The following is a 26,300-nucleotide window of genomic DNA, read 5'->3' on the forward strand; positions in this document are numbered from 1 at the left end:
TGGCATTGCTGAACTAATTTTAAGACTTTTAACATATTGCCAAATTCTACATGAGTTGGATTTCTATTAATGTCAGGTAAAGCATTCCAGGCAAAGCAAATAACATGAGCAAAGGACAGAAGTAGGAAAATGTAACGCATGTCTGTGGTCAAGAGCAGTGGTACCCAATAGAACTTTCTGCAATGATGGAGAGTTGAGGGTGGGGACTTCAGGGAAGGCCTCTCTAGGGTCTCAGTTGAGCTGGGACCTAAATGATAAGGAATCAGACTTGTGAAGGGCTGAGGGACAAGCCATCTAGGCAGAAGGAACAGCAAGTACAAAGGCTGTGAGCATGGCATGTTGGGAACAGACCATTGAGGCTGGAGCATGACAGGACAGGAGAAAAGCATGCAGTAACTGCAAGATGGGCAGGGCTGGATCACAGAGGGTCGCCCAGGCCCTGGCAAGTTCTCTTCATCTGTGGAGAACTGAAACAGGCTGATCCAACCCCATGCACCCAGAACATTCCCAGAAAGATCCACAGAGCTCCCTTTAGTCCCAGAAACCCTGCAGCGCTTGGAGGAAGCCAAGGCAGCAGCTTGCAACATACCCAAGTTCATCTTTTACTAAGCTCTTATATCAGGCGCCTGCAATAGGGAGGAGGAGTTGAGCCACTTCCCTGTCTCCTCTGTGACGTCTATTTCAAAACTGGTTTATTTTAAAATCTTAGTATTTATTCCCAGAACCACCATGACTCTGTCCTCTTGCTCCATAATACTGACGTACATTTCTCAGCCGGCCACAGTGGCTCATGCCTGTAATTCCAACACTTTGGGAGGCCCAGGCAGCAGATACTTGAGTCTAGGAGTTTGAGACCAGTCTGGATAACACAGCGAGACCCTGTCTCTACAAAAAATACAAAAAATCAGCTGGGCATGGTGACACAAGGCTGTAGTCTCAGCTACTCAGGAAGTTGAGGGGGGAGGATTGCTTGAGCCCAGGTGGTCAAGGCTGCAGTGAGCTGTGATTGCACCACTGTACTCCAGCCTGGGCAACGAAGACTCTGTCTCTAAAAAAAAGTTAAAAAAAAAAAAAAAAAAAAAACAGAGATGCATTTCTCGGCATAAAGAAAAAACATGTTGAGCAATTCTGAAGTGCCAGGCACTGGATCTAGGAATGCTGTGGCCAGCAAACAGGCCAGGCGCCACTTGCATGGCGCACAGTCAGCCTACAGAGGAAGTGACAGCCCTCATTAATCCCATGGGGGATATAAAAGTATAGGGCACGGGAAGGGCTAAGAAGGGAATCTAGACATGCAGTGAGAGTGCCTAATGTAGCCTTGTCCTAGTATGGGGCTCTGGGGAGGAGGAAGGAAATAAATAGTAATAATAGCCTGGACTCAGTGGCTCACGCCTGTAATCCCAGCACTTTGGGAGGCCGGGCCGGATGATTGCTTGAGGCCAGGAGTAGGAGACTGGGCTACGTAGTGAGGCCTTGTCTCTACAGCAAAACTTATTTATTTATTTAGAGGCAGAGCCTTGCATTGTCACCCAGGCTGGAGTGCAGTGGCGCCATCTCCACTTACTGCAACTTCCGCCTCTCAGGTTCAAGCGATTCTCCTGCCTCAGCCTCCTGAGTAGCTGGGACTACAGGCATGGGCTGCCATACCCAGCTAATTTTTGTATTTTTAGTAGAGAAGGGATTTCACCATGTTGGCCAGGCTGGTCTCGAACTCCCGATCTCAAGTGATCCACCCACCTAGGTCTCTCAAAGAGCTGAGATTACAGGCGTGAGCCACTGCGCCCCGTCAACAAGATTTTTTTGAATTAACCACCCATGGCGGCAGGTACCTGTTGTAGTCCCAGCTGCTCAGGATGCTGAGAAAATAAGATACCTTGAGTCCTCAAGTCCAAGGGTACGGTAAGTTATGATCTTGTTACTGCACTCCGGCCTGGGCAACAGAGTGAGACCCTGTCTCTAAAACACAAAATAAAATAAAAAAGCTTCTTAAAAATAGTAACAATATTAAGAGGAAACCCATAATACAAATGATTCTCACTATATCCCTATGAGGTAGTTTCTATTACTATTCCCATATTACAGATGAGGAAGAGGTCAAGGCTCATGGTCACACACTGGTTAGTGTCAGAGCCAGAATTTGGACTCAGAGAGTCTGGCTCCAGAGCCCATGTGCCAATCCACTCTCCTAAACAGATCAAATGTAACTCTCTGGAGGCAGACCCCAGAACAGAGAAGAGTCACCTTCCTGCTTTAATACATCCAGAGTAGACTTAACTTTACTCTTTCTCCTTCCCCAGTCACCCAGAAACTAGTGCATTGTTTCTTTTTTCTTTTTTTGAGATGGAGTTTGGCTCTTGTTGCCCAGGCTGGAGTGCAATGATTCGATCTCGGCTCACTGCAACCTTCGCCTCCCGGGTTCAAGTGATTCTCCTGCCTCAGCCTCCCGAGTAGCTTAGCTGGGATTACAGGCATGTGCCACCATACCCAGCTAATTTTGTATTTTTTGTGGCGATGGTGTTTCTCCATGTTGGTCAGGCTGGTCTCAAACTCCCAACCTCAGGTGATCCTCCCACCTCAGCCTCCCAAAGTGCTGGGATTATAGACATGAGCCACTGCACCCAGCCTCAGTGCATTGTTCCTTAGTGCATTGTCACCATTGGCAGCCTCACTGCTATGGCTTGCCTGGGTAGAAGAGGAGGGCATTGTGCTAAGGGAGCACATCGCCTGACCTGGGAGAAATCAAGGATGGCTTCCTGGAGGAGGTTACGGCAGAACTGCATCCTGAAGGACAAAAAGTTATTCACCAGGCGAAGGGTATAGAGGCTGTTTCAGGAAGAAGCAGCATATGCAAAGGCCTAGAGGTGAGAGGGAGGGAGCACTGAGGGAAGGAGTCTGAGCTACTGCAAGGAACACAGGAGAAGATAGTGAAGAGTGTGGGAGCCCAACTACAGTATTGCCTGCCGCCCCAGCAACTGAGAAACTCTGGAAGTGGGTTAGGCAAATGCCCAAGTGCCTACCTGTATTTGTGTTGTTGTTTTTTGTCCCCTCCCACAAAAAGCCTTAATGAGAGCAGATAAGCTAAGAGCAGTGCTACAGATGGAGTCCTACAAGAAGAGTCTAGGCCAGGCGCGGTGGCTCACGCCTGTAATCCCAGGACTCTGGGAGGCCGAGGCTGGCAGATCATGAGGTCAGGAGATCAAGACCATCCTGGCTAACACAGTGAAACCCCGTCTCTACTAAAAAAAAATACAAAAAATTAGCCGGGCATGGTGGCAGGCACCTGTAGTCCCAGCTACTTGGGAGGCTGAGGCAGGAGAATGGCGTGAACCTAGGAGGCAGAGCTTGCAGTGAGCCAAGATCACACCACTGCACTCCAGCCTGGGCGACAGAGCGAGACTCTATCTCAAAAAAAAAAAAAAAAAAAAAAGAGTCTAGGCCGGGTGAGGTGGCTCACGCCTGTAATCCCAGCACTTTGTGAGGCCAAGGTGGGTGGATCACGAGGTCAGGAGTTTGAGAACAGCCTGGCCAACATGGCGAAACCCAGTCTCTACTAAAAATACAAAAATTAGCTGGGCGTGATGGCACACGCCTTTAATCCCAGCTACTTGGGGTGCTGAGGCAGGAGAATCACTTGAACCCAGGAGGTGGAAGTTGCAGCGAGCCGAGATCGTGCCATTGCACTCCAGCCTCGGTGACAAGAACAAGACTCAAAAAAAAAAAAAAAAAAAAAGCAAAAAACACCAAAATACAAGAAAAGTCTAGCATTTTGACATCCAGCTAGATAAAATGAAAAGCTAGGACTGGAGTGTCCCCGGAAGGTGCAGGCCTAGCCTATTAAATCTGTCAGGCTCTTCCTTTAATAATCTGCTATTCCAACACCAGCATCTTAAAATCCGTTCTTGTTCAGTTGGATGGTTTTCCCATTTTGTTTTATGATATGCCATCTTGTGTCACTTAATGACAGGGATATGTTCTAAGGAATGTGTCATTAGGAGATTTTGCCATCATAGAGTGTTTATATACACAAACCTAGATGGTATAGCCTACTACACACCTAGGCCGTATGGTATAGCCCACTGCTCCTAGGCTAAAAATGTGTATAGTATGCTCTTGTACTGAATACTGTAGGCAATTGTAACACAATGGTAAGTATTTGTGTATCTAAACATATCTAAGCATAGAAAAGGTACAGTGAAAATACATAAGCTGGCCTGGTGTGGTGGCTCACACCTGTAATCCCAGCACTTGGGGAGGCCGAAGTGGGCAGATCACAAGGTCAGGAGTTTGAGATCAACCTGACCAACATGGTGAAACCCCGTCTCTACTAAAAAATACAAAACTTAGCCGGGAGTGGTGGCGCACAGCTGTAATCCCAGCTACTCGGAAGGCTGAGGCAGGAGAATTGCTTGAACCTGGGAGGCAAAGGTTGCAGTTAGCCCGCCTCAGCCTTCCATAGTGCTGGGATTACAGGTGTGAGCCACTGTGTCTGGCCCACATTTTTTTTTTTTAACTGTGATTTTTAATTGTTGGTTTTTGGTTGTTTTTTGAGGGAGGTCTTGCTTTGTCACCCAGGCTGGGTACAGTGGTGCAATCACGGCTCACTGCACTTCTCATTTCCCAGGCTCGTGCGCTCCTCCCACCACAGCCTCCAGAGTAGCTAGGACTACAGGCGCATGCCACTATGCGCAGCTAATCTTTGTATTTTTTGTAGAGATGGGGGTCTCATTCTGCTGCCCAGGCTGGTCTCAAACTCCTGGGCTCAAGCAATCTACCTGCCTTGGCCTCCCAAAGTGCTGGGATTATAGGCGAGAGCCACTGTACCTGGCTTTTTTTTTTTTTTTTTTTTTTGAGATGGAGTCTTGCTCTGTCGCCCAGGCTGGAGTGCAGTGGCCGGATCTCAGCTCACTGCAAGCTCCGCCTCCCGGGTTCACACCATTCTCCTGCCTCAGCCTCCCGAGTAGCTGGGACTACAGGCGCCCGCCACCTTGCCTGGCTAGTTTTTTGTATTTTTTAGTAGAGAAGGGGTTTCACCGTGTTAGCCAGGATGATCTCGATCTCCTGACCTCGTGATCCACCCGTCTCGGCCTCCCAAAGTGCTGGGATTACAGGCTTGAGCCACCGTGCCCGGCTGTACCTGGCTTTATGTACAGGTTTTTCTGGGAACGTAAGTTTTAATTTCCTGGAATAAATGCCCAGGAGTGTATTCTGTGGGATAGATGGGCCATAGTTTGACTAACCATTCCTCTGTTGAAGGACATCTGGGTAGTTTCCAGTTTTGGCTATTATGAATAAAGATGCTATAAAAATTTGTACACAGATTTTCGTGTGAACATAAATCTTCATTTCTCTGGGAAATATGCCAAGGAATGCAATTGCTAAGTCGTATTGTACATGCATGTTTAGTTTTTAAGAAATTTACAGGGGCTGCATGTGGTGGCTCATTACTGTAATCCTGGCACTTTGAAAGGATGAGGTAGGAGGATCACTTGAGCCCAGGAGTTCAAGACCAGCCTGGGTAACATAGCAAGATCCTGTCTCTACAATAAATAAGTAAGCTCAGTATGGTGGCAGATTCCTGTAGTCCTGGCTACTTGGGAGGCTGAAGTTGGAAGATCACTTGAGCCCGGGAGTTTGAGGTTGCAGTGAACTATGACTGTGCCACTGTACTCCAACCTGGACAATAGAACAAGACCCTGTCGCTAAAAAATACAATAAAATAATAATTAAAAATTAAATAAAAAATTTTAGGCCGGCCATGGTGGCTCACACCTGTAATCCCAGCACTTTGGGAGGCTGAGGCAGGCGGATCACCTGAGGTCAGGAGTTCGAGACCAGCCCAACCAATATGGTGAAACCTCATCTCTACTAAAAGTACAAAATTTGCCAGGCATGGTGTTACACACCTGTAGTCCCAGCTACTCGGGAGGCTGAGGGAGGAGAATCACTGGAACCCAGGAGGCAGAGGTTGCAGTGAGCTGAGATTATGCCATTGCACTCCAGCCTGGGCCACAGAGCAAGACTCTGTCTCAAAAACAAACAAACAAACAAACAACAACAACAAAAAAAACCTTTTAAAATAAATTTACAAACTTTTTTCAGACTGACTACCATTTTACAGTCTCACAAGCAACATATGAGTGATCTAGTTTCTCCATATCCTTGCTAACATTTGGTGTCATCATTATTTTTTATTTTAGCCATTCTGATAGTTGAACAGCAGAATCTTGTTATGATTTTAATTTGAAATTTTTTCTAATGGCTAATGATGTTGAAAATATTTCCGTGTGTTTATATGCCATTTGTACATCATCTTTGGTGAAATATCTGTTCATTATTTTTGCCTGTTTCTCATTACTCATTGCTGTGGGGGGTTTTTTTGTTTGTTTTTGGTTTTTTGTTTTTGAGACAGAGTCTTGCTCTGTCACCCAGGCTGGAGTGCAGTGAGGAGATCTCAGCTCACTGCAACCTCCACCTCCGGGGTTCTAGCAATTCTCCTGCCTCAGCCTCCTTAGTAGGTGGGATTACAGGCTGTGCCACCACGCCCAGCTGATTTTCTGTATTTTTAGTAGAGATGGGGTTTCACCGTGTTAGCCAGGATGGTCTCGATTTCCTGGCCTCATGATCCACCCACTTTGTCCTCCCAAAGTTCTGGGATTACAGGCATGAGCCACCACGCTTAGCTGTTGTATTATTACATTTTTTTTTTTGAGATGGAGTCCCACTCTGTTGCCCAGGCTGGAGGGCAGTGGCATGATCCCGGCTCACTGTAACCTCTTCCGCCCAGGTTCAAATGATTCTCCTGCCTCAGCCTCCCGAGTAGCTGGGATTACAGGTGCACACCACCATGCCCAGCAAATTTTTTTTTTTTTTTTGAGACGGAGTCTTGCTGTGTCGCCCAGGCTGGAATGCAGTGGCCGGATCTCAGCTCACTGCAAACTCCGCCTCCCGGGTTCACGCCATTCTCCTGCCTCAGACTCCCAAGTAGCTGGGACTACAGGCGCCCGCCACCTCGTCTGGCTAGTTTTTTTGTATTTTTTAGTAGAGATGGGGTTTCACTGTGTTAGCCAGGATGGTCTTGATCTCCTGACCTCGTGATCCACCCGTCTCGGCCTCCCAAAGTGCTGGGATTACAGGCTTGAGCCACCGCGCCCAGCCAATTTTTTGTATCTTTAGTAGAGACAGGGTCTCACCATCTTGGCCAGGCTGGTCTTGAACTCCTGACCTCGTGATCCACCCTCCCCAGCCTCCCAACGTGCTAGCATTACAGGTGTGAGCCACGGCACCCAGCCTATTTTTTTTAACTATTGAGTTTTTTTTGTTTTTTTGTTTGTTTGTTTGTTTTGAGACGGAGTCTCACTCTGTTGCCCAGGCTGGAGTGCAGTGGCTCGATCTTGGATCACTGCAACCTCTGACTCCTGGGTTCAAGCGATCCTTCAGCCTCAGCCTCCCGAATAGCTGAGATTACAGGCATGTGCCAATCCACCTGGCTAATTTTTGTATTTTTAGTAGAGACGGGGTTTCGCCATGTTGGCCAGGCTAGTCTTGAACTCCTGACCTCAGGTGTCCACCCGCCTCGGCCTCCCAAAGTGCTGGGATTACATGCATGAGCCACCACACCCAGCCTAACTGTTGAGTTTTAAAATATTATTATATTTCTAGATACTAGACCTTTGTCAGATATGTAATTTACAAATATGTCATCCAAGTCTATATCCTGTCTTTTCATCTTCATAGCAGAGTCTTTCACCAAGCAAAAGCTTTTAATTTTTTTTTTTTTTTTTGAGACTGAGTTTTACTCTTGCTGCCTGGGCTGGAGTTCTATGTCGCCATCTTGGTTCACTACAACCTCCCCTCTCTTTGTATTGTTAGTAGAGTTGGGGTTTCTTCATTTTGGTCAGGCTGGTCTTGAACTCCCGACCTCAGGTGATCTGCCCACGTCAGCCTCCCAAAGTGCTGGGATTATAGGCATGAGCCACTGCGCCTGGCCTTTACTTAGTTTTTAATTTTGATGAGGTCCAATTTATCAAATTTTCCCTTTATGGATCATGGTTTTCATATCAAATCTATGAAGTCTTTGTCTAGCCCTAGATCCTAAATATTTTCTCCTAGGTTTTTTCCTAAACATTCTATAGCTTTATATTTAGCTATATATGGAATTTTGAGTGAATTAGACTTCATGAACTATCACCCCACCCATGCAAGGTTTAGTATTCAGCAACAGCTCCAGACCCAAGGAGATGCCCTTGTAGATTTCTGTAACTCTTCACGTAGCTTCCTGCTCTCTGATACGTAGCCTAGGACCTCTGCTCTTAACTATTACACTATATTGCCTCTTAAGTTAGAGGTTGTGCAGCGTATTAATCAATGGCTAATCAATTACACTTACTGAGTTCCTAACTACAGGAAAGATCCCACAAAATATGCAAAAAGGAAGACATCCCAGCCTCAACCCTAGTCATCCCCACACGAGCCCAAAGCAGTGATTAGGAAATACGTGCAAACCTCTGAGGCAAGGGATGGTGACAGTACCGTTAGCAATAGGATTGCACAGTGAATGACAAACCACAATGCTGCTGTCTCCTCTCTGGACCCATCATTCATCCCTCCTCCCATACCTCTCTAGTTCCTCCAGCCTCTTCCATCAATGAGGAGCCAGAAAATTGACTGCCTCTCCCACCCTAGCCTCCCAAACTTCATCTAAGTTTTTGACTGGGTCAGGCATGGTGGCTCAAGCCTGTAATCCCAGCACTTTGGGAGGCTGAGGCAGGCAGATCACTTGAGCCCAGGAGTTCGAGACCAGCGTAGGCAACATGGCAAAAACCTGCCTCTACAAAAAATACAAAAATTAGCCAGGCTTGGTGGCATGCACCTGTGGTTCCAGCTACTCGGGAGGCTGAGCCTGGGAGTTCAAGGCTACCATGAGCCATTATCATGCCACTGCACTCCAGACTGGATGACAGAGTGAGACTCTATCTCAAAAAAAAAAAAAAAAAAAAGAAAAGAAAAGAAAAGAAAAGAAAGGCTGGGCCGTAGCTCACGCCTGTAATCCCAGCACTTTGGAAGGCTGAGGTGGGCGGATCATGGGGTCAGGAGTTTGAGACCAGCCTGGCCAACATGATCTCTTTAGTAGCCCATCTCTACTAAAAAATACAAAAATTGGCTGGGTGTGGTTGGCCGGTGCCTGTAATCCCAGCTACTCAGGAGGCTGAGGCAGGAGAATTGCTTGAAGCCAAGAGGCAGAGGTTGCGGTGAGCCAAGGTTGTGCCATTGCACTCCAGCCTGGGTGACAGAGTAAGACTCCCTCTCGAAATAAATAAATAAATAGATACATACATACAAAAAGTAGCTGAGTATGGTGGCACATGCCTGTAGTCCCAGCTATTCAGGAGGCTGAGGCAGGAGAATTGCTTAAACATGGAGGGCAGAGGTTGCACTGAGCTGACATTATGCCACTGCACTCCAGTCTGGGCGACAGAGTGAGACTCTCTCTCGAAAAAAAAAAAAAAAGGCCAGCATGGCAGCTCACGCCTGTAATTCCAGCACTTTGGGAGGCCAAGGTGGGTGGATCACGAGGTCAGGAGATTGAGACCATCCTGCCTAACATGGTGAAACCCCGTCTCTACTAATAATACAAAAAATTAGCCGGGCATGGTGGTGGTTGCCTGTAGTCCCAGCTACTCGGGAGGCTGAGGCAGGAGAATGGTGTGAACCCGGCAGGTAGAGCTTTTAGTGAGTCGAGATTGTGCCACTGCGCTCCAGCCTGGGCAACAGAGCGAGACTCTGTCTCAAAAAAAAAAAAAAAAAAAAAAAAGAGTTTGAGGCTGCAGTGAACTATGATGGCACCACTGCACTTCACACTTCACTCTAGCCTGGGTGACAGAGCGAGACCTTGTCTCTAAAAAAATCAAAAAAAAAAAAAAAAAAAAAGGGAAGGGCGCAGAATAGAATAAACAACTCTGAGAGGGGACATGATCTGGTGACAATCTCAAGTGAATCAGTGGTTGAACCAGGACCAGATCCCAGTGCCCTATCTTCTGGGGACATCCTGGGCCTGAATCTTTAATTCATGTCCCTTCTGCAGTGCCTTTCCTCTGAGGCCCTCAAAGGGAAACTGAGGCCTTTGAGGACATTTGAGGACATGAAGACTCGCATTAGGCCAACGAACCTTGGAACTCCAGATCGAAGAGGAGAAGAAAGACCTGACTCTGTGTGTATGTGTGTGTGCATATGTGTGTGTGTGTGTGTGTGTGTGTGTGTGGCAGAGGGGGGTGTGGTCATGGGGTATTGCCATGAACACACAAGGGGCAAGAAGCGTCTGAAATCAGAGCTAACTTGGGAGGCACAGAACACAGGGTGCCTGGAAGGGAAACAGATGTATTGTGGGGCACAGGGCAGGCTGGGAGGGGAACAAAGGTCCACTCCATGGGTAACCAGACCCTTCCGCCAGGGCTGGCCACTTCTGCCTTTGGAAAATGTTTCACAACGCCCCATGTTATGTGTATGTGTGAATTGGCCGATGCGAAACGAATGTTGATGTAAGAGGCAGGACGCTCAGCTACGGATGGGTAACAGGGCGTGGGCTCACACACTCACTTGCACCAGTGCCCAGAGACGGGGTGCAAGCTGAGGAGCTGCCCAGAGCACTGCTCGCACTCCCAGAGTACCTGAATTCGGCATTCCAATGACAGGTGAGTAGTGGCCCCTGGGGACAGAGCCTGATTTGGGGGTGGAGTGGAGGAGGTCACTAGGCTGGTGGAGACTTAAGGAAGCAAGAAAGCCCTTGGTCCCCCGTGGAAGCCTCTGGTCTCCCGTGAGAGTCCTGGTCTAGAACACAGTTCTGGACATCAGACTCAATCTCACTGGGTTGGGGTCCTTCACACCCCTAAGGGGTCTACTTTTCCTTTAACTGAAGTCTGTGGATCAAAGCCCCTGGAGCTTTCTGGGCTGCCGGAGAAAGTGAGGGGTCCGGCCAAGGGGCAGACATGTGGCCTGAGCTTGCCCTTCTTCGAGCCTAGGGTCTCTCTGCATTGTCTGTGGCAGGAGATCTGCCTCTGGGCATCTGTCCTCACATGAAAGGACAGTAATTCTGAAGCTGCCATGTCCCACACATCTGGAATGTTTGGTTGAGAGGTGGAGGTGATAGACCCAAGATGGGGGCCAGGGACCTTAGTTTTTCCACTTTTCCGGGAGGAGGAAGCAAGGGAACAGGTGGGTTTAACTCTGGGCCACCAGAAAGAGGCAGGACACTCACCATGCTTCATGTACCCCAACAGGTGACAAGGGTCCCCAAAGGCTGAGCAGGTCCAGCTATGGCTCCATCTCCAGCCCGACCAGCCCAGGGCCACAGCAAGCACCTCCCAGAGAGACCTACCTGAGTGAGAAGATCCCCATCCCAGACACAAAGCCGGTGGGATGCTAGAAACTTCCTGGGGGCTTGCAAGATTGACAGGATCCTATGGGATCCCATGGGCTGGAGAATAGGGTCTCCTTATGATCATGGGTGACAAGTCCCTTCCAGGTCTGAGCAGCAGTGGTGGACAGTGGCAACTGCCCCTTCCTGCTTCCGTCCCCAGGGCTTAGCTGGGGTGCTTCAGTATTTGTCTAAAATTTCTCAATTAATCTCAGCTTTCCTATGAAGGAAAAGAGGCCTGGAGGGAATTGGGATTGGAGCCTTAAGGACATGTTTTAGCATTTAGGAAAGGCATAGGGAGAAGTGAAGGAGGCTGCAGGCTGGCATCTAGCATCTAGGATGTTGTCACCTGCATTTCCAGTATCTTCTCTTTTTTTGGAGATGGAGTCTTGCTCTGTAGCCCAGGCTGCAGTGCAATGGCATGCTCTCAGCTCACTGCAACCTCCGCCTCCTGAGTTTAAGCGATTCTCCTGCCTCAGCCTCCCGAGTAGCTGGGATTACAGGCATGCACCACCATGCCAGGCTAATTTTTGTATTTTTAGTAGAGACAGGTTTTCACCATGTTGGCCAGGCTGGTCTCAAACTCCTGAGTTCAAATAATCTGCCCACCTCGGCCTTCCAAAGTGCTGGGATTATAGGCGCTAACCACTGCTCCCAGCCTCCAATATCTTTAGCAGATTTCTAAGCCGATAGGCCATGCCCTGGAACAGGGTGGGGGATCATAACCTCAGTGGACCACAGAGAGGAGGCCCTGTGGTCGGAAAAGGGGCTGGGGAGGGAGGAGCTGGGTCAGGGAGGCTTGGCCCCCTCACCCCCTTAGACAGCCCCCTGTGGGGTCTCTGAGGACCTGACAAGTCAGGGCTTGAGAGGGGCAGGCAGTTCAGGTGCAAGCCGGCTGCTGAGCTTAGCAGATCCAGAAAGCAGATCCTCTGTGACTCAGCAGAGCATGCTGCTTCCTCCACCCATGCCGTCCCCATCCCCTGGGTGGCAGACCCAGGAACGGGCCATGGAGGGCAGGGCTGGGCTGACGAGCCTGTTGGGGCTCCTCTAGGGGATGGCCAAGGTGAACTGCCACCATCCCTATACCCAGGACCCCCTCACTCTACTCCTCCCACCCCCCACAGGGCACCTTCAGCCTGCAGAAGCTATGGGACCCCCTCACTCTACTCCTCCCACCCCCGACAGGGCACCTTCAGCCTGCGGAAGCTATGGGACCCCCTCACTCTACTCCTCCCACCCCCCACAGGGCACCTTCAGCCTGCGGAAGCTATGGGCCTTCACGGGGCCTGGTTTCCTCATGAGCATTGCTTTCCTGGACCCAGGAAACATCGAGTCAGATCTTCAGGCTGGCGCCGTGGCGGGATTCAAAGTAACTAAGTCGGGACCTGAGTGGGGACACGTTCGAGAGGGAGGTGACCAGGCTAAGTGTTGAAGGCCCCTGCTGGCCATGTTTCTCCAGTGTGGCCTGGGAGCTGGTGTTAAGTACAAATGGGTCCGAAAAGGGTCCCCAGGGCAATCCTACCAGAAGGTGGGACATTTGTGTGGGGGGTAGGGGACTGGGCTCCTCTCTTTAAAAAAAAAAAAAAAAAAAAAACTATTTACTTATTTAATTTTATTTTTTTGAGATGGAGTCTCACTCTGTCGCCCAGGCTGGAGTGCAGTGGCACAATCTTGGCTCACTGCAACCTCTGCCTCCCGGGTTCAAGTGATTCTCCTGCCTCAGCCTCCCAAATAGTGCCCGCCACCACGCCTGGCTAATTTTTGTATGTTTAGTAGAGACGGGGTTTCACTATGTGGGCCAGACTGGTCTTGAACTCCTGACCTCAAGTGATCCACCCATCTCCCAAAGTGCTGGGATTACAGGTGTGAGTCACCTCGCCTGGCGTAATTTATTTATTTATTTAGAGATGGGGGTCTCACTATGTTGCTCAGGCTGGTCTTGAACTCCTGGACTCAAAGCAATCCTCCCACCTTAGCCTTTTAAAGTGCTGGGATTACAGGCGTGAACTACCAGCACCCTGCCAGGATGGGACTCCATCTCTCCCACCCCCTCCCTAAGGAGTGTCCTTGGTTGGAGGGTACCACGAACTCAGGGGCTTTCTGAGGCTGGCCACTCTGGTTGAAGGCCTCTCCCTGCCTCCTCACAGCTTCTCTGGGTGCTGCTCTGGGCCACGTTGTTGGGCTTGCTCTGCCAGCGACTGGCTGCACGTCTGGGCGTGGTGACAGGCAAGGACTTGGGTGAAGTCTGCCATCTCTACTACCCTAAGGTGAGCTTGGGGGGCCTGGACAGGGAGAACCACTGGCCCCAAACCCCAAACAGCCATTTCCAGCTTCCACGATCAAATAAGCACATCATCTCACATGGGGCGTCCCAAGTCTATTTGTTTTTTTTTGTTGTTGTTGTTGTTTGTTTGTTTTTCAGTTGGAGTCTTGCTCCGTCGCCCAGTCAGGAGTGCAGTGATGGGATCTCAACTCACTGCAACCTCTACCTCCCAGGTTCAAGCAATTCTCCTGCCTCAGCCTCTCGAGTAGCTGGGATTACAGGCACCCACCACCATGATCAGCTAATTTTTGTAATTTTAGTAGAAACAGGGTTTCACCATGTTGGCCAGGCTGGTCTCAAACTCCTGACCTCAGATGATCCACCCACCTCAGTCTCCCAAAGTGCTGGGATTACAGGCATGAGCCACCGCACCCGGCCCCAATTCCATTTGATAGGTGAAAAAACTGAGGCTCAAACTGATAGCACACAGTCTAGAGGGACATGAGAGGCATGCCATTTCATAGAAGAGGCAATTAAAATTTGGGAAAGTGACTTGCCCAAGACAAAAAATGGGAGGCATCAGCTCAGGAATGGTCATTGGCTGGGGTGGACCCTGGGGACTTGGCTGTTGTGAGTGTCCAGTTTGGAAAACAGAAATTATAGCACTAGACATTTCAAAGGTATTGAATGCAGGGATTGAAAGGTTTGGGAGGGCTTGGGGGGCAAGGGAAGAGGGTGTTACCCAAAGATCAGAAAGCTGCTACACCCCTGGCACAAGCCCCAGAGCCATCCTTTGCTGCTGAGCTCCTGAAAGCATTATTGACGTTGATGAAATGGCCACTAGTGTTGCCAGAGCCCAGGTTGCCTGGTGCCACTGCCAGAAATACCACAAGAAGCAGGGGAAAAAGTGGTTTATCTCAGCCAGGGGAGGTGGCTCACGCCTGTAATCCCAGCACTTTGGGAGGCCGAGGCGGGTGGATCACCTGAGGTCGGGAGTTCGAGACCAGCCTGACCAACATGGAGAAATCCCGTCTCTACTAAAAATACAAAACTAGCCGGGCATGGTGGTGCATGCCTGTAATCCCAGCTACTCAGGAGGCTGAGGCAGGAGAATCGCTTGAACCTGAGAGGGGGAGAGTGTGGTGAGCTGAGATTGTGCCATTGCACTCCAGGCTGGGCAACAAGAGCGAAATTTCATCTCAAAAAAAAAAAAAATGTTTATCTCTGCCTTTCCATCTCCTGTAAGCTCTTCCTACATAATATAGGAAGCCAATTGGCAAGACTGTCTTGTAAATGTAGTCTGAGACAACAGACAAATAACCGGCCCACCCCTAATGCAGGATTATCTCCTCCCCATAGGTGCCCCGCACACTCCTCTGGCTGACCATCGAACTAGCCATTGTGGGCTCCGACATGCAGGAAGTCATCGGCACGGCCATTGCATTCAATCTGCTCTCAGCTGGACGGTACCGCCCCAGTGTACCCCAACTCTTCAGGCCAGGCCGAGAACAGCTGCTGCTACTTCCCGTCCCCTCCCCTCAACGAGTCCCTCCCAGAGTTTATTTTATCCTGCTCTCCCCTCTGAAGCAGGGCTGCTGCCCTATTTTCCAGAAATGTAAAGTGATTTGTCTAAAGTAACACAGATGTGAGTCATGCAGGACTTTGGGATTGCAGCCCCAAACTCCCTGCTGCGCCGGGTGCCAGGTCTCTCCTCTAGCTCTGCCCAGCCTCGACTGTTCTATGCCACACTCCCACTCCCCTTGCCCTAGCTGTCTGGGGGCACTTAGGGTCCTGCTCCCAGGAGACCAGATTCCTGTCTCCAGCCCTGAGGCTACCTAGGAGTTACAGACCCCTGGACCAGGCTGGGCTGACCCGGGTCACTCTGGTTTCAGAATCCCACTCTGGGGTGGCGTCCTCATCACCATCGTGGACACCTTCTTCTTCCTCTTCCTCGATAACTATGGTGGGTGCACACCCCATCTCATAGGGGAGTGGTGGTGGTGAGGGTGCTCTACTGGGAGAAGGGCTCTGACATCGAACTGCCTGAGCGCACCTGAGCTCCCTCACTCTCCCTGGGTGGCCTCTAGCAAGTTACTTGGACATCCCTTTCTTCACCTGTAACGTGGGGAAATAATAGCACAGACATCAGAGGGTGGTTGTGAAGACTGAGTGAGGTAACAAATGTTAAGCACTTGGCACTGTGCCTGAAAGCGCTCGTAGTATTAGCCATTACGAATTGTTGATGTTACAGATTTTTTTCGTTGGTTTGTTTGGTTTGTTCTGCTCTGTAGGGTTGCGGAAGCTGGAAGCTTTTTTTGGACTCCTTATAACCATTATGGCCTTGACCTTTGGCTATGAGGTAGGAAGCCAGTGCTGCAACCCCCCTGCGGACCCCCCAAGATTATTCCTCTCCCTTCCCTCTGGCCGCTAGCTGCGTGGGGGTGGGGTGGGATGGAGGCTGAGAAATGATGACCGCGGCGTGGTTGCGAGGGGCGGGGCTTGTCCTGACCAGGCTCCTCCCTGCAGTATGTGGTGGCGCGTCCTGACCAGGGAGCGCTTCTTCGGGGCCTGCTCCTGCCCTCGTGCCCGGGCTGCGGCCACCCCGAGCTGCTGCAGGCGGTGGGCATTGTTGGCGCCATCATCATGCCCCACAACATCTACCTGCACTCGGCCCTGGTCAAGGTGAGCAGCGGGGAGGGCAAAGGAGACCCCCACTCAGTCGGAGCCATGCTGGCCCCGCCTCCAAGCCTGGAGCCCCTCCCCTTCCTTCCGTCAGGATTTTCGGAGCCTGTAATAATTGAGGGTCAGGCGGGACGCGGTGGCTCACGCCTGTAATCCCAGCACTTTGGGAGGCCGAGGCGGGCGGATCACGAGGTCAAGAGATCGAGACCATCCTGGCCAACATGGCGAAACCCCGTCTCTACTAAAAATACGAAAACTAGCTAGGCGTGGTGGCGCGCGCCTGTAGTCCCAGCGACTCCGGCTGAGGCAGGAGAATCGCTTGAACCGGGAGGCAGAGGTTGCGATGAGCCGAGATCGCGCCACTGCACCGCCACTGCACCTCTCCAACCTGGCGACAGAGCGAGACTGTCTCAAAAAAAAAAAAAGTGTCTACTGTGCGCTGGGAGGAACAGACAGTCAAGGCCCCTGCCCTTCTAGAGTTTCCGTGCTAGTAGGGTAGACGGACAACAAGCCAAGTAACAAACAAAGGAAAGAATTATAGGCCGGGCGCGGTGGTTCACGCCTGTAATCCCAGCACTTCGGGAGGCCGAGGCGGGCGGATCACGAGGTCAGGAGTTTGAGACCAGCCTGGCCAACATGGTGAAATCCTGTCTCTACTAAAAATATAAAAAATTAGCCGGGAGTGGCGGCGCGTGCCTGTAATCCCAGCTACTGGGGAGGCTGAGGCAGGAGAATTGCTTGAAGCCAGTAGGCGGAAGTTGCAGTGAGGGGAGATCATGCCATTGCACTCCAGCCTGAGTGACAGAGCTAGACTCCCATCTCAAAAAAAAAAAAAAAAAAAGAAAGAAAGAAAAGAAGAAAGAGAAAAAGAACTGTAGAGCTGGGCGAGGTGGCTGACGTCTGTAATCCCAACACTTTGGGAAGCAGGTGGATTGCTTGAGCCCAGGAGTTTTGAGACCAGCCTGGGCAACATGGTGAAACCCTGTCTCTACTAACAAAAAATAAAAAATAAATAAAATAAATTAGTTGGGTGTTGTGCACACCTGTAGTCCTAGTTAGTCAGGAGGTTGAGGCTTGAGTCCCAGAGGTCGAGGCTGCAGTGAGCTGAGATCCCACCACTGCACTTCAACCTGAGTGACACAGCGAGACCCTCTCAAAAAAAAAAATAATAATAATAATTGTGAAAGGGACTCTGAAGTAAACAAAACAGAGAAATACGATAGAGAATGACTGAAAGTTGGGGAAGCAGATCAGGGAAAAGATATTACAAGCAGAGGGAAAGCAAGTGCAAAGGCCATGGGCAGAAATGAATAAGGCTTGGGTCTCTAACAGCCTAACAGTGGCTCACACCTGTAATCTCAGCACTCGAGGAGGCCAAGACAGGAGAATGCTTGAGCCCAGGAGTTCAAGACTAGCTTCAGCAAGACCCTGTCTCTACAGAAAATTAAAAAATTAGGCCGGGCGCGGTGGCTCAAGCCTGTAATCCCAGCACTTTGGGAGGCCGAGACGGGCGGATCACGAGGTCGGGAGATCGAGACCATCCTGGCTAACACGGTGAAACCCCGTTTCTACTAAAAAAATACAAAAAAAACTAGCCGGGCGAGGTGGCGGGTGCCTGTAGTTCCAGCTACTCGGGAGGCTGAGGCAGGAGAATGGCGTAAACCCGGGAGGCGTAGCTTGCAGTGAGCTGAGATCTGGCCACTGCACTCCAGCCTGGGTGACAGAGCGAGACTCCGTCTCAAAAAAAATAAAATAAATAAACAAAAATAAAAATAAAAAATTAGTTGTGGTGATGTGTGTCTGTGGTCCCAGCTACTCAGGAGGCTGGGGCAGGAGGATCACTTGGGCCCATGATTTGGAGGCTGCAGTGAGCCATGCATTGCACCACGGCACTCCAGCCTGGGTGACAGAACAAGACCTGTCTCTAAAAAACAAAATAAAGTAAGCCGGACATGTCTGAGGATGGAAAAAGGTGAGTGAAGGAGCGTGTCAGCACCTGAGGTAGCCAGGGACCTCAAAGGCCACAAAAGTGGCTTCACCCACAAAGTGGCTCGCAGTGGTCAGGCCGCTGTGGCAAGAACAGAGATGTAGGAGTCCATCGGCTGACCTGAGTCTGTCCCAAACTGCCACGCAGGGGACTTGAAAAGGTATTGGGCTTTGGGGAGAACATAGAAGTGTGAGGGTGCGGGACACTGTGGTGACTCTGAGGGACTTTGGCACTTCCCTCTCCCTTTGACTTTTGTAGTCTCGAGAGATAGACCGAACCCGCCGAGTGGACATCAGAGAAGCCAACATGTACTTCCTGATTGAGGCCACCATCGCCCTGTCCGTCTCCTTTATCATCAACCTCTTTGTCATGGCTGTCTTTGGGCAGGCCTTCTACCAGCAAACCAACCAGGCTGCGGTGAGACACACTTTCCCCTGCACCTGAGGCCACACGCGTACTTATGTCCTGTAAGCCTTGCCGAGGACCCTAGGCAATGCAGCTGAGCCCTTCTGAGTCTCTGCCCTGATAATCTTCCCTGTTGGCAGATATCATTCATTCAGCAAATAATCATCGAGCATTTGTTTGTTTGTTTTTGAGATGGAGCCTTGCACTGTTGCCCAGGCTGGAGTGCAGTGGCACGATCTCGGCTCACTGCAAGCTTCACCTCCTGGGTTCACACCATTCTTCTACTTCAGCCTCTCAAGTAGCTGAGACTACAGACGCCCGCCACCATGCCCAGCTGATTTTTTGTACTTTTAGTAGAGACGGGGTTTCGCCGTGTTAGCCTGGATGGTCTCAATTTCCTGACCTTGTGATCTGCCTGCCTTGGCCTCCCAAAGTGCTGGGATTACAGGTGTGAGCCACCATGCCCGGCTGAGCATTTGTTATGTACCAAGCACGTCCTAGACTCTGGGGATACAGCAGTCAATGCTACAAAGACCCAGTTCTCTGCAGCTTAAATGGGGAGCGAGGTGAGCAGACAGGAATGAATCCCGAAGGGTAGTGCAGAGTGGGAAGAAATAAAGGGGGTGAAGAAGCATAGTTGGGGGTATGGGAGTGGGGTCTGCATTAGCCCAGGTGGTCAGGAAAGGCTCTTGGAAGAGGTGACATTTGTGCTAATACTGGAAAAGGAGCTAGGCGATTCCTCCCTGACTCTCTGGGATCTGGGACCTGTGTCTGCCTCCCCTTCTGAGTGGATCTCAGTCATGAGGCTCTAACAACTGCAGTCAGGGTTGGGGGCTTCCTGAATGCTAAGCCCTGTGGGAGAAGGTGTGGCCAGGCCTCCAAGGACCTGGGCACTGCCACTGCCTTGCTCTGTGACCTTGGGAGGTCATACTCCTCCCTGGGTCTCACTCTGTTCCTTGGTACAAGGAGGGAGATCAACATCGGGGTTGCAAACCCTTGTCTTCAAGATCAGACAGGCGCAGAGCTGTGGGAAGTGGACAGTGTGAGGCGGGCATGGCAGCCAGCTGTCTCTGTGCTGATGCCAGCTCTTATGAACATAAAAGAAGCTGGAAACAGTCCGGGGGCGGTGGCTCATGCCTGCAATCCCAGCACTTTGGGAGGCTGAGGCGGACGGATCACCTGAGGTCAGGAGTTCAAGACCAGCCTGACCAACGTGGAGAAACCCCGTCTCTACTAAAAAAAATACAAACTTAGCTGGGGTGGTGGCGCATGCCTGTAATCCCAGCTACTTGGGGAGGCTGAGGCAGGAGAATCGCTTGAACCCAGGAGGCGGAGGTTGCAGTGAGCCAAGATTGCACCATTGCTCTCCAGCCTGGGCAACAAGAGCGAAGCTATGTCTCAAACAAAAACAAAAACAAAACAAACAAAAAAGCTGGAAACTGGGTTCTCATGCCAGGCCTTCTCAATTTTAAATGTTGGCAACAAATCCATATTAAAGAAAAAAAAAACCCGCCGGGCGCGGTGGCTCATGCCTGTAATCCCAGCACTTTGGGAGGCTGAGGCAGGTGGCTCGCTTGAGCCTGGGAGTTCAAGACCAGCCTGGGCAACATGACAAGACCCCCATCGCTACAAAACATAAAAGCAAAACAAAACAAAACCCGACTTATTTTGTTAGTCAAACAAAATATGTCTGGCCACATTCAGCCTTGGGCCACCAGTTTTGGAACCCTGGTCAAGGCTAGGCAGTCCAGTTTCCCAAGGCTAAGCGTGCTCCTCACATCTTCCTTCTACTGCCCTGGTACCGCAGTTCAACATCTGTGCCAACAGCAGCCTCCACGACTACGCCAAGATCTTCCCCATGAACAACGCCACCGTGGCCGTGGACATTTACCAGGGGGTGAGCGAGGGTGGGCGGGGAGGGCGAGGCCCAGAGAGGCGCCCGCCCCGCCCACCGAGGGGCGGGGCCTAGGGCGGGGCCACCGGTCCGACCACACTCCGTCCCTGCAGGGCGTGATTCTGGGCTGCCTGTTCGGCCCCGCGGCCCTCTACATCTGGGCCATAGGTCTCCTGGCGGCCGGGCAGAGCTCCACCATGACGGGCACCTACGCGGGACAGTTCGTGATGGAGGTGGGGCAGGGGGCGGTCCCGGGCGGGCAAGGGGTCCAAGGACACTTTGGACACTCCAGCAGGCACACTACTGGAGGCTAGGGCTCCGGGCCGGGCCTTGTGGTTCCTTTTTCTTTTCTTTCTTTTCTGTTTTCTTCCTTCTTCTTTTTTTTTTTTTTTTGTCGTTGTTGTTGTTGTTGTTGAGACGGAGTCTCGCTCTTGTCTCCCAGGCTGGAGTGCAGTGGTGCGATCTCGGCTCACTGCAACCTCCCCCTCCCAGGTTCAAGCTTCTCCTGCCTCAGCCTCCTTAGTAGCTGGGATTTCAGGCACTTGCCACCACGCCTGGCTAATTTTTGTATTGTTAGTAGAGACGGAGTTTCACTGTGTTGGCCAGGCTGGTCTCAAGCTCTTGACCTCGTGATCCGCCCGCCTTGGCCTCCCAAAGTGCTGGGATTACAGGTGTGAGCCACTGAGCCTGGCCTTTTCTTTTTTTCTTTTCTTTTCTTTTTCTTTTTCTTTTCTTTTTTTTTTTTTTTTTTTTTTTTTGAGATAGGCTCTCACTCTGTCACCCAGACTGGAGTGCAGTGGCTCAATCTAGGCTCACTGCAACCTCTGCCTCCCAGGCTCAAGCCATTCTCCTGCTCTCCTGCCTCAGCCTCCCGTGTAGCTGGGATTATCGGCATGCGCCACCACGCCCGGCTAATTTTTGTATTTTTAGTAGAGCCGGGGTTTCACCATGTTGGCCAAGCTGGTCTTGAACTCCTGACCTCAAATGATCCATCTGCCTCGGCCTCCCAAAGTACTGGGATTACAGACGTGAGCCACTGCTCCCGGCCTTTTCTTTTCATTCTTTCTTTCTTCCCCCCTCCCCTCCGCACTTCTTTCTTTTTTGAGACAGGATTTCACTCTGTTGCTAAGGCTGAAGTGCAATGGTGCCATCACAGCTCGCTGCAGCCTCATCCTCAGCCTCCCAAGTCGCTGGGACCACAGGCTCATGCTACCACACCGGGCTAATTTTTAAAGTTATTTGTAGAGATGTGGTCTTCCTATGTTTCCCAGGCTGGTCTTGAACTCCTGGGCTCAAGTGATCTTCCTGCCTTGGCTTCCCAAAGTGCTGGGATTACAGACGTGAGCCACCCCACCCAGCTTTTGTTTCCTCACGTAGCCCAGAGGGCAACACTATAAGCCCCATTTTACAGATGAGAAAACTGAGATCCTGACAGATGAGGCGACTTGCCGGAAGCTGCAGACCCAGGACTAACAGAAGCCTTTTCCCCCAAACTGTTTAGTCTTCAGCAGCCAGCTATGGGATGGGAGCCCCCCATTTCTCCCCACCCACCCCCTCTTGCTGCCTAGGGACAGAGCTGCCCCCAATTCAACAGTGGAAAAACAAAGCATGCCCCCAGGGATAAATCAGTTGAGGGACTACAGAGGATCTCTCCTCTGGAATCCCCAGTCCTGTCTACTCCCCACCAAGGAGCTCACCCCCACCCCAGGGATTCCTCAGGCTGCGGTGGTCACGCTTCGCCCGAGTCCTCCTCACCCGCTCCTGCGCCATCCTGCCCACCGTGCTTGTGGCTGTCTTCCGGGACCTGAGGGACTTGTCCGGCCTCAATGATCTGCTCAACGTGCTGCAGAGCCTGCTGGTGAGATGCACGAAACCCACCAGCCCTGCCCGCTGCTGAGCTAAACAGGACCTCCAGCAACCCGCATGCTGAGCCTCGCCTGGGCCTGCCAGGCCCTGTCCTAGGCACACCTTGCCTACAAGGCTTCCATTGTCCCCACAGCCACCCTGGGGGCAGGAGGGTAGGAATCACCATTATCCTTCCCCCCTCCCCCGGCCCCAGATGGTCTCCCTCTGTTACCCAGGCTGGAGTGCAGTGGTTCAATCATGGCTCCCTGCAGCTTGCCCTCCCAGGCTCTAGCAATCTTCCCACCTCAGGCTCCTGAGTACCAGGGACTACAGGTGCACACCATCACACCCAGCTAATTTTTTTTTTTTTTTTTTTTTTGAGATGGAGTTTCACTCTTGTTACCCAGGCTGGATTGCAGTGGTAAGATCTCGGCTCACTGCAACCTCTGCCTCCCAGGTTCAAGTGATTCTTCTGCCTCAGCCTCCTAAGTAACTGAGATTACAAGCGCCCACCATCACACCCAGCTAATTTTTTGTATTTTTAGTAGAGACAGGGTTTCATCATGTTGGCCAGGATGGTCTCAAACTCCTGACCTCAGGTGATCCACCTGCCTCGACCTCCCAAAGTGCAGGGATTACAGGCGCGAGCCACCGTGGCAGGTCTAATTTTTTTTTTTTTTTTTTTTTTTGAGACAGAGTCTCGCTCTGTTGCCGAGGCTGGAGTGCAGTGGCACGATCTCAGCTCACTGCAAGCTCCATTCTCCTGCGTCAGCCTCCCGAGTAGCTGGGACTACAGGCGCCCGCCACCACGCCCGGCTAGTTTTTTGTATTTTTTTTTTTTTTTTGAGATGGAGTCTCGCGCTGTCACCCAGGCTGGAGTGCAGTGGCCGGATCTCAGCTCACTGCAAGCTCCGCCTCCCGGGTTCACGCCATTCTCCTGCCTCCGCCTCCCGAGTAGCTGGGACTACAGGCGTCCGCCACCTCGGCCGGCTAGTTTTTTGTATTTTTTAGTAGAGACGGGGTTTCACCGTGTTAACCAGGATGGTCTCGATCTCCTGACCTCGTGATCCGCCCGTCTCGGCCTCCCAAAGTGCTGGGATTACAGGCTTGAGCCACCGCGCCCGGCCATTTTTTTGTATTTTTTTTTAGTAGAGACGGGGTTTTACCGTGTTAGCCAGGATGGTCTTGATCTCCTGACCTTGTGATCCGCCCGCCTCGGCCTCCCAAAGTGCTGGGATTACAGGCGTGAGCCACCGCACCGGGCCTTTTTTTTTTTTTTAAGTAGAGAGAAAAGCTCATTATGTATGTTGCCCAGGCTCATTATCCCATTTTACAGATGGGAAAACTGATGCGCTCAGTTAAGTTACTAGTGGCAGAGCTGGGATTCAAACTGAAGCAACCTGATGCCAGAGCCCCCAAACACTTTCTCCTGCCTGGGAGCCCACAACCTGAGAAGGCAGGAGACGGGGAAGTAGGCTCACTGTGGTTAGGGCAGTTGAGCTTACACCCACCCAGAGGGTGACAAGCCACGCCCATCTTGTCCCCACCCTTGCCATATTCTGAGGCAGGGTTCCTCAGCCTAGGCTCCTGCTGCTCTCCCCAGCTCCCATTCGCCGTGCTGCCCATCCTCACGTTCACCAGCATGCCCGCCCTCATGCAGGAGTTTGCCAATGGCCCGTGAGTACCCCCTTCCCAAGTGCTGGATTGCATCACCGCATTTCATCCTCACAGCCACCCAGAGGTACGAGCTACAATTCTCCCCATTATGCCAGTGAAGCCACAGAGGCTCAGAGAGGCTAAGGAACTTGCCCAGGGTCACACAGCTAGCAAGTCGGGGAACCAAGATTGGAATCCAGGGCGGAGGCCTGTTTCTAGAGCTTGAGCTCCTCACTCTCACCTCAGACTCAGCTCTTGCCAAATCCCGCCAGTGTGTAGCCTGGAGGGCCCAGGAGGCAGGAGGTGGGGAGGTGGTCTGTCTGCTCCAGGTCCCACAGCCCAGAGAAGCGGCCTTTGTGTATCCACCCCCACCCCCAGTGTGGGCACTGGGAGATGAAGAGAAGTAGATGCAGGTGGTCCAGCTGCAGCCAGCCAGTCCTGAGCCTCTCTCGTGTCCCCCAGGCTGAGCAAGGTCGTCACCTCCTCCATCATGATGCTAGTCTGCGCCATCAACCTCTACTTCGTGGTCAGCTACCTGCCCAGCCTGCCCCACCCTGCCTACTTCGGCCTTGCAGCCCTGCTGGCCGCAGCCTACCTGGGTCTCAGCACCTACCTGGTACAGTAGGGCCAGGGGATGCCTTGGGAATGGGTGAGGTGAGGACGGGAGGCAACCAATGGGGAGGGTCTGTGGGGACACATTGGGCCTTCCCCAGAGGTCTTGGCCTCTCCCCAACTCATGGTCGCCCCTCTGCCAGGTCTGGACCTGTTGCCTTGCCCACGGAGCCACCTTTCTGGCCCACAGCTCCCACCACCACTTCCTGTATGGGCTCCTTGAAGAGGACCAGAAAGGGGAGACCTCTGCCTAGGCCCACACCCGGGGCCTGGCTGGGAGTGGCATGCGTGGCGTGACTGGCCTGCTGGATGTGGAGGGGGCGCATGCAGGGAGCAGGATGGAGTGGGACAGTTCCTGAGACCTGCCTTTAGGGCTTTAGGGGCTTTAGGGATCTGCTATTTCCTAGCACAGCCATGTGATTAACCTCTGGGTCTCAGTGTCCTCATCTGTAAAATAGAGACAACACCACCCTTGCTATGGAGGTTGAGCACTTTAACACAGTGCCTGGCACTGGGGACAAAAACAAACAAACAAAAAACATTTCAAAAGGTATTTACTGAGCACCTTCAGGCGTGACCTGCCAGCCCAAGGACGGGTAGGGTAAGGACTTGGGGACTTGGGCAAGACACACAGGCTCCAAACTGGAGCTTGAAATAGTGTCTGATGAATGTATGTTTGTTTGTTTATTTATTTATTTGAGACAGGGAAAGGGTCTCCCTCTGTGTCCCAGGCTGGAGTGCAGTGGCGCAATCTTGACTCATTGCAACCTCCGCCTTCTGGGTTCAACTGATTCTCGTGCTTCAGCCCCGGGAGTGGCGCGCACCACCACGCCCAGCTAATTTTTGTATTTTTAGTAGAGACGGGGTTTGCCATGCTGGCCAGACTGGTCTCGAACTGCCGGATTCAAGTGATCCCGCCCCCACCTCCGCCTCCCAAAGTGCTGGGAATTAGAGGCGTGAGCCACTGCACCCGGCCTGATTAAAGTTACATAAATACTAGTTCCCTTCTCGTCCAAAGGAGCAGGGAATGGGAAACGGGAAGGCACGGAGTCTCTAAAACATTTAGAAGACCCCTACGCCAGGGTCTGGTCCGCTCCTATTCGCCGCAGCCTTTCTGTTCCGCCTGCAACCCATTTTCCAGACAGTAAAACAGAGGCGCGCTTCTTTCTCCGTCAGGCACCAGGTCATAAGGAACCCAAGAGCCCGTGCCTCTGAGGGCCAAGTTATTTGCTGTTTCCTCAAGAGACCCGGCGGCCGCGACTCCCACGCCGCGCCGTTAGCGCTCCCTCTCCGCTGACTGCTCCCCCTAGGGGCAGAGACAGTCCCGACGCCGGCCCTCCCGCCCCCTCCCCGCCAGGCGGAACGACGGGGGGAGGGTGGCGCTCGGGGCTCGCGCCCTGGGGCCCCAGAATCCTCTGGGGAGATTGGGTCGGGGGGAAGCTGTGTGGGCGGGGAGTCCCCTCTGCCTTAGGGAGCGACTGAGCACCCCTTCGCCCCATTCAGGGGCTGCACTTTACAGACGCTCCCTAGGCTGTTTCTAGGCTCC

General features: G+C 51.7%; 1 protein-coding gene and 1 long non-coding RNA gene across 17 annotated transcripts in view; one reads left to right on the plus strand and one right to left on the minus strand.

The window, feature by feature from the left end:
- Window positions 1-26,300, minus strand: part of LOC135966620 (uncharacterized) — a 47,214-nt gene that overhangs the window by 10,343 nt on the left and 10,571 nt on the right. The window lies entirely within an intron of this gene.
- On the plus strand, window positions 10,526-25,753 carry SLC11A1 (solute carrier family 11 member 1). 16 transcript variants are annotated; one of them, XR_012421477.1, is made up of 15 exons: window positions 10,526-10,688; window positions 11,274-11,407; window positions 12,657-12,779; window positions 13,558-13,677; window positions 15,033-15,139; window positions 15,566-15,636; window positions 15,965-16,032; window positions 16,200-16,355; window positions 18,601-18,759; window positions 20,555-20,644; window positions 20,755-20,874; window positions 22,310-22,499; window positions 24,055-24,227; window positions 24,605-24,758; window positions 24,898-25,753. XR_012421477.1 is itself a non-coding variant. In XM_005574273.5 (15 exons), exons 1-15 carry the CDS (start codon window positions 10,682-10,684, stop codon window positions 25,006-25,008), a joined length of 1,644 nt encoding a protein of 547 aa, XP_005574330.2. In that variant the 5' UTR covers window positions 10,526-10,681; the 3' UTR covers window positions 25,009-25,753. The 16 variants fall into 16 exon arrangements, 6 of the variants coding, with proteins under 6 accessions (XP_005574330.2, XP_005574331.2, XP_065382164.1 ...); XR_012421475.1 differs by having other exon boundaries at window positions 24,055-24,163; XR_012421476.1 differs by having other exon boundaries at window positions 24,090-24,227.

The sequence above is a fragment of the Macaca fascicularis genome, chromosome 12, assembly GCF_037993035.2.
Source record: "Macaca fascicularis isolate 582-1 chromosome 12, T2T-MFA8v1.1".
Lineage (NCBI taxonomy): Eukaryota > Metazoa > Chordata > Mammalia > Primates > Cercopithecidae > Macaca > Macaca fascicularis.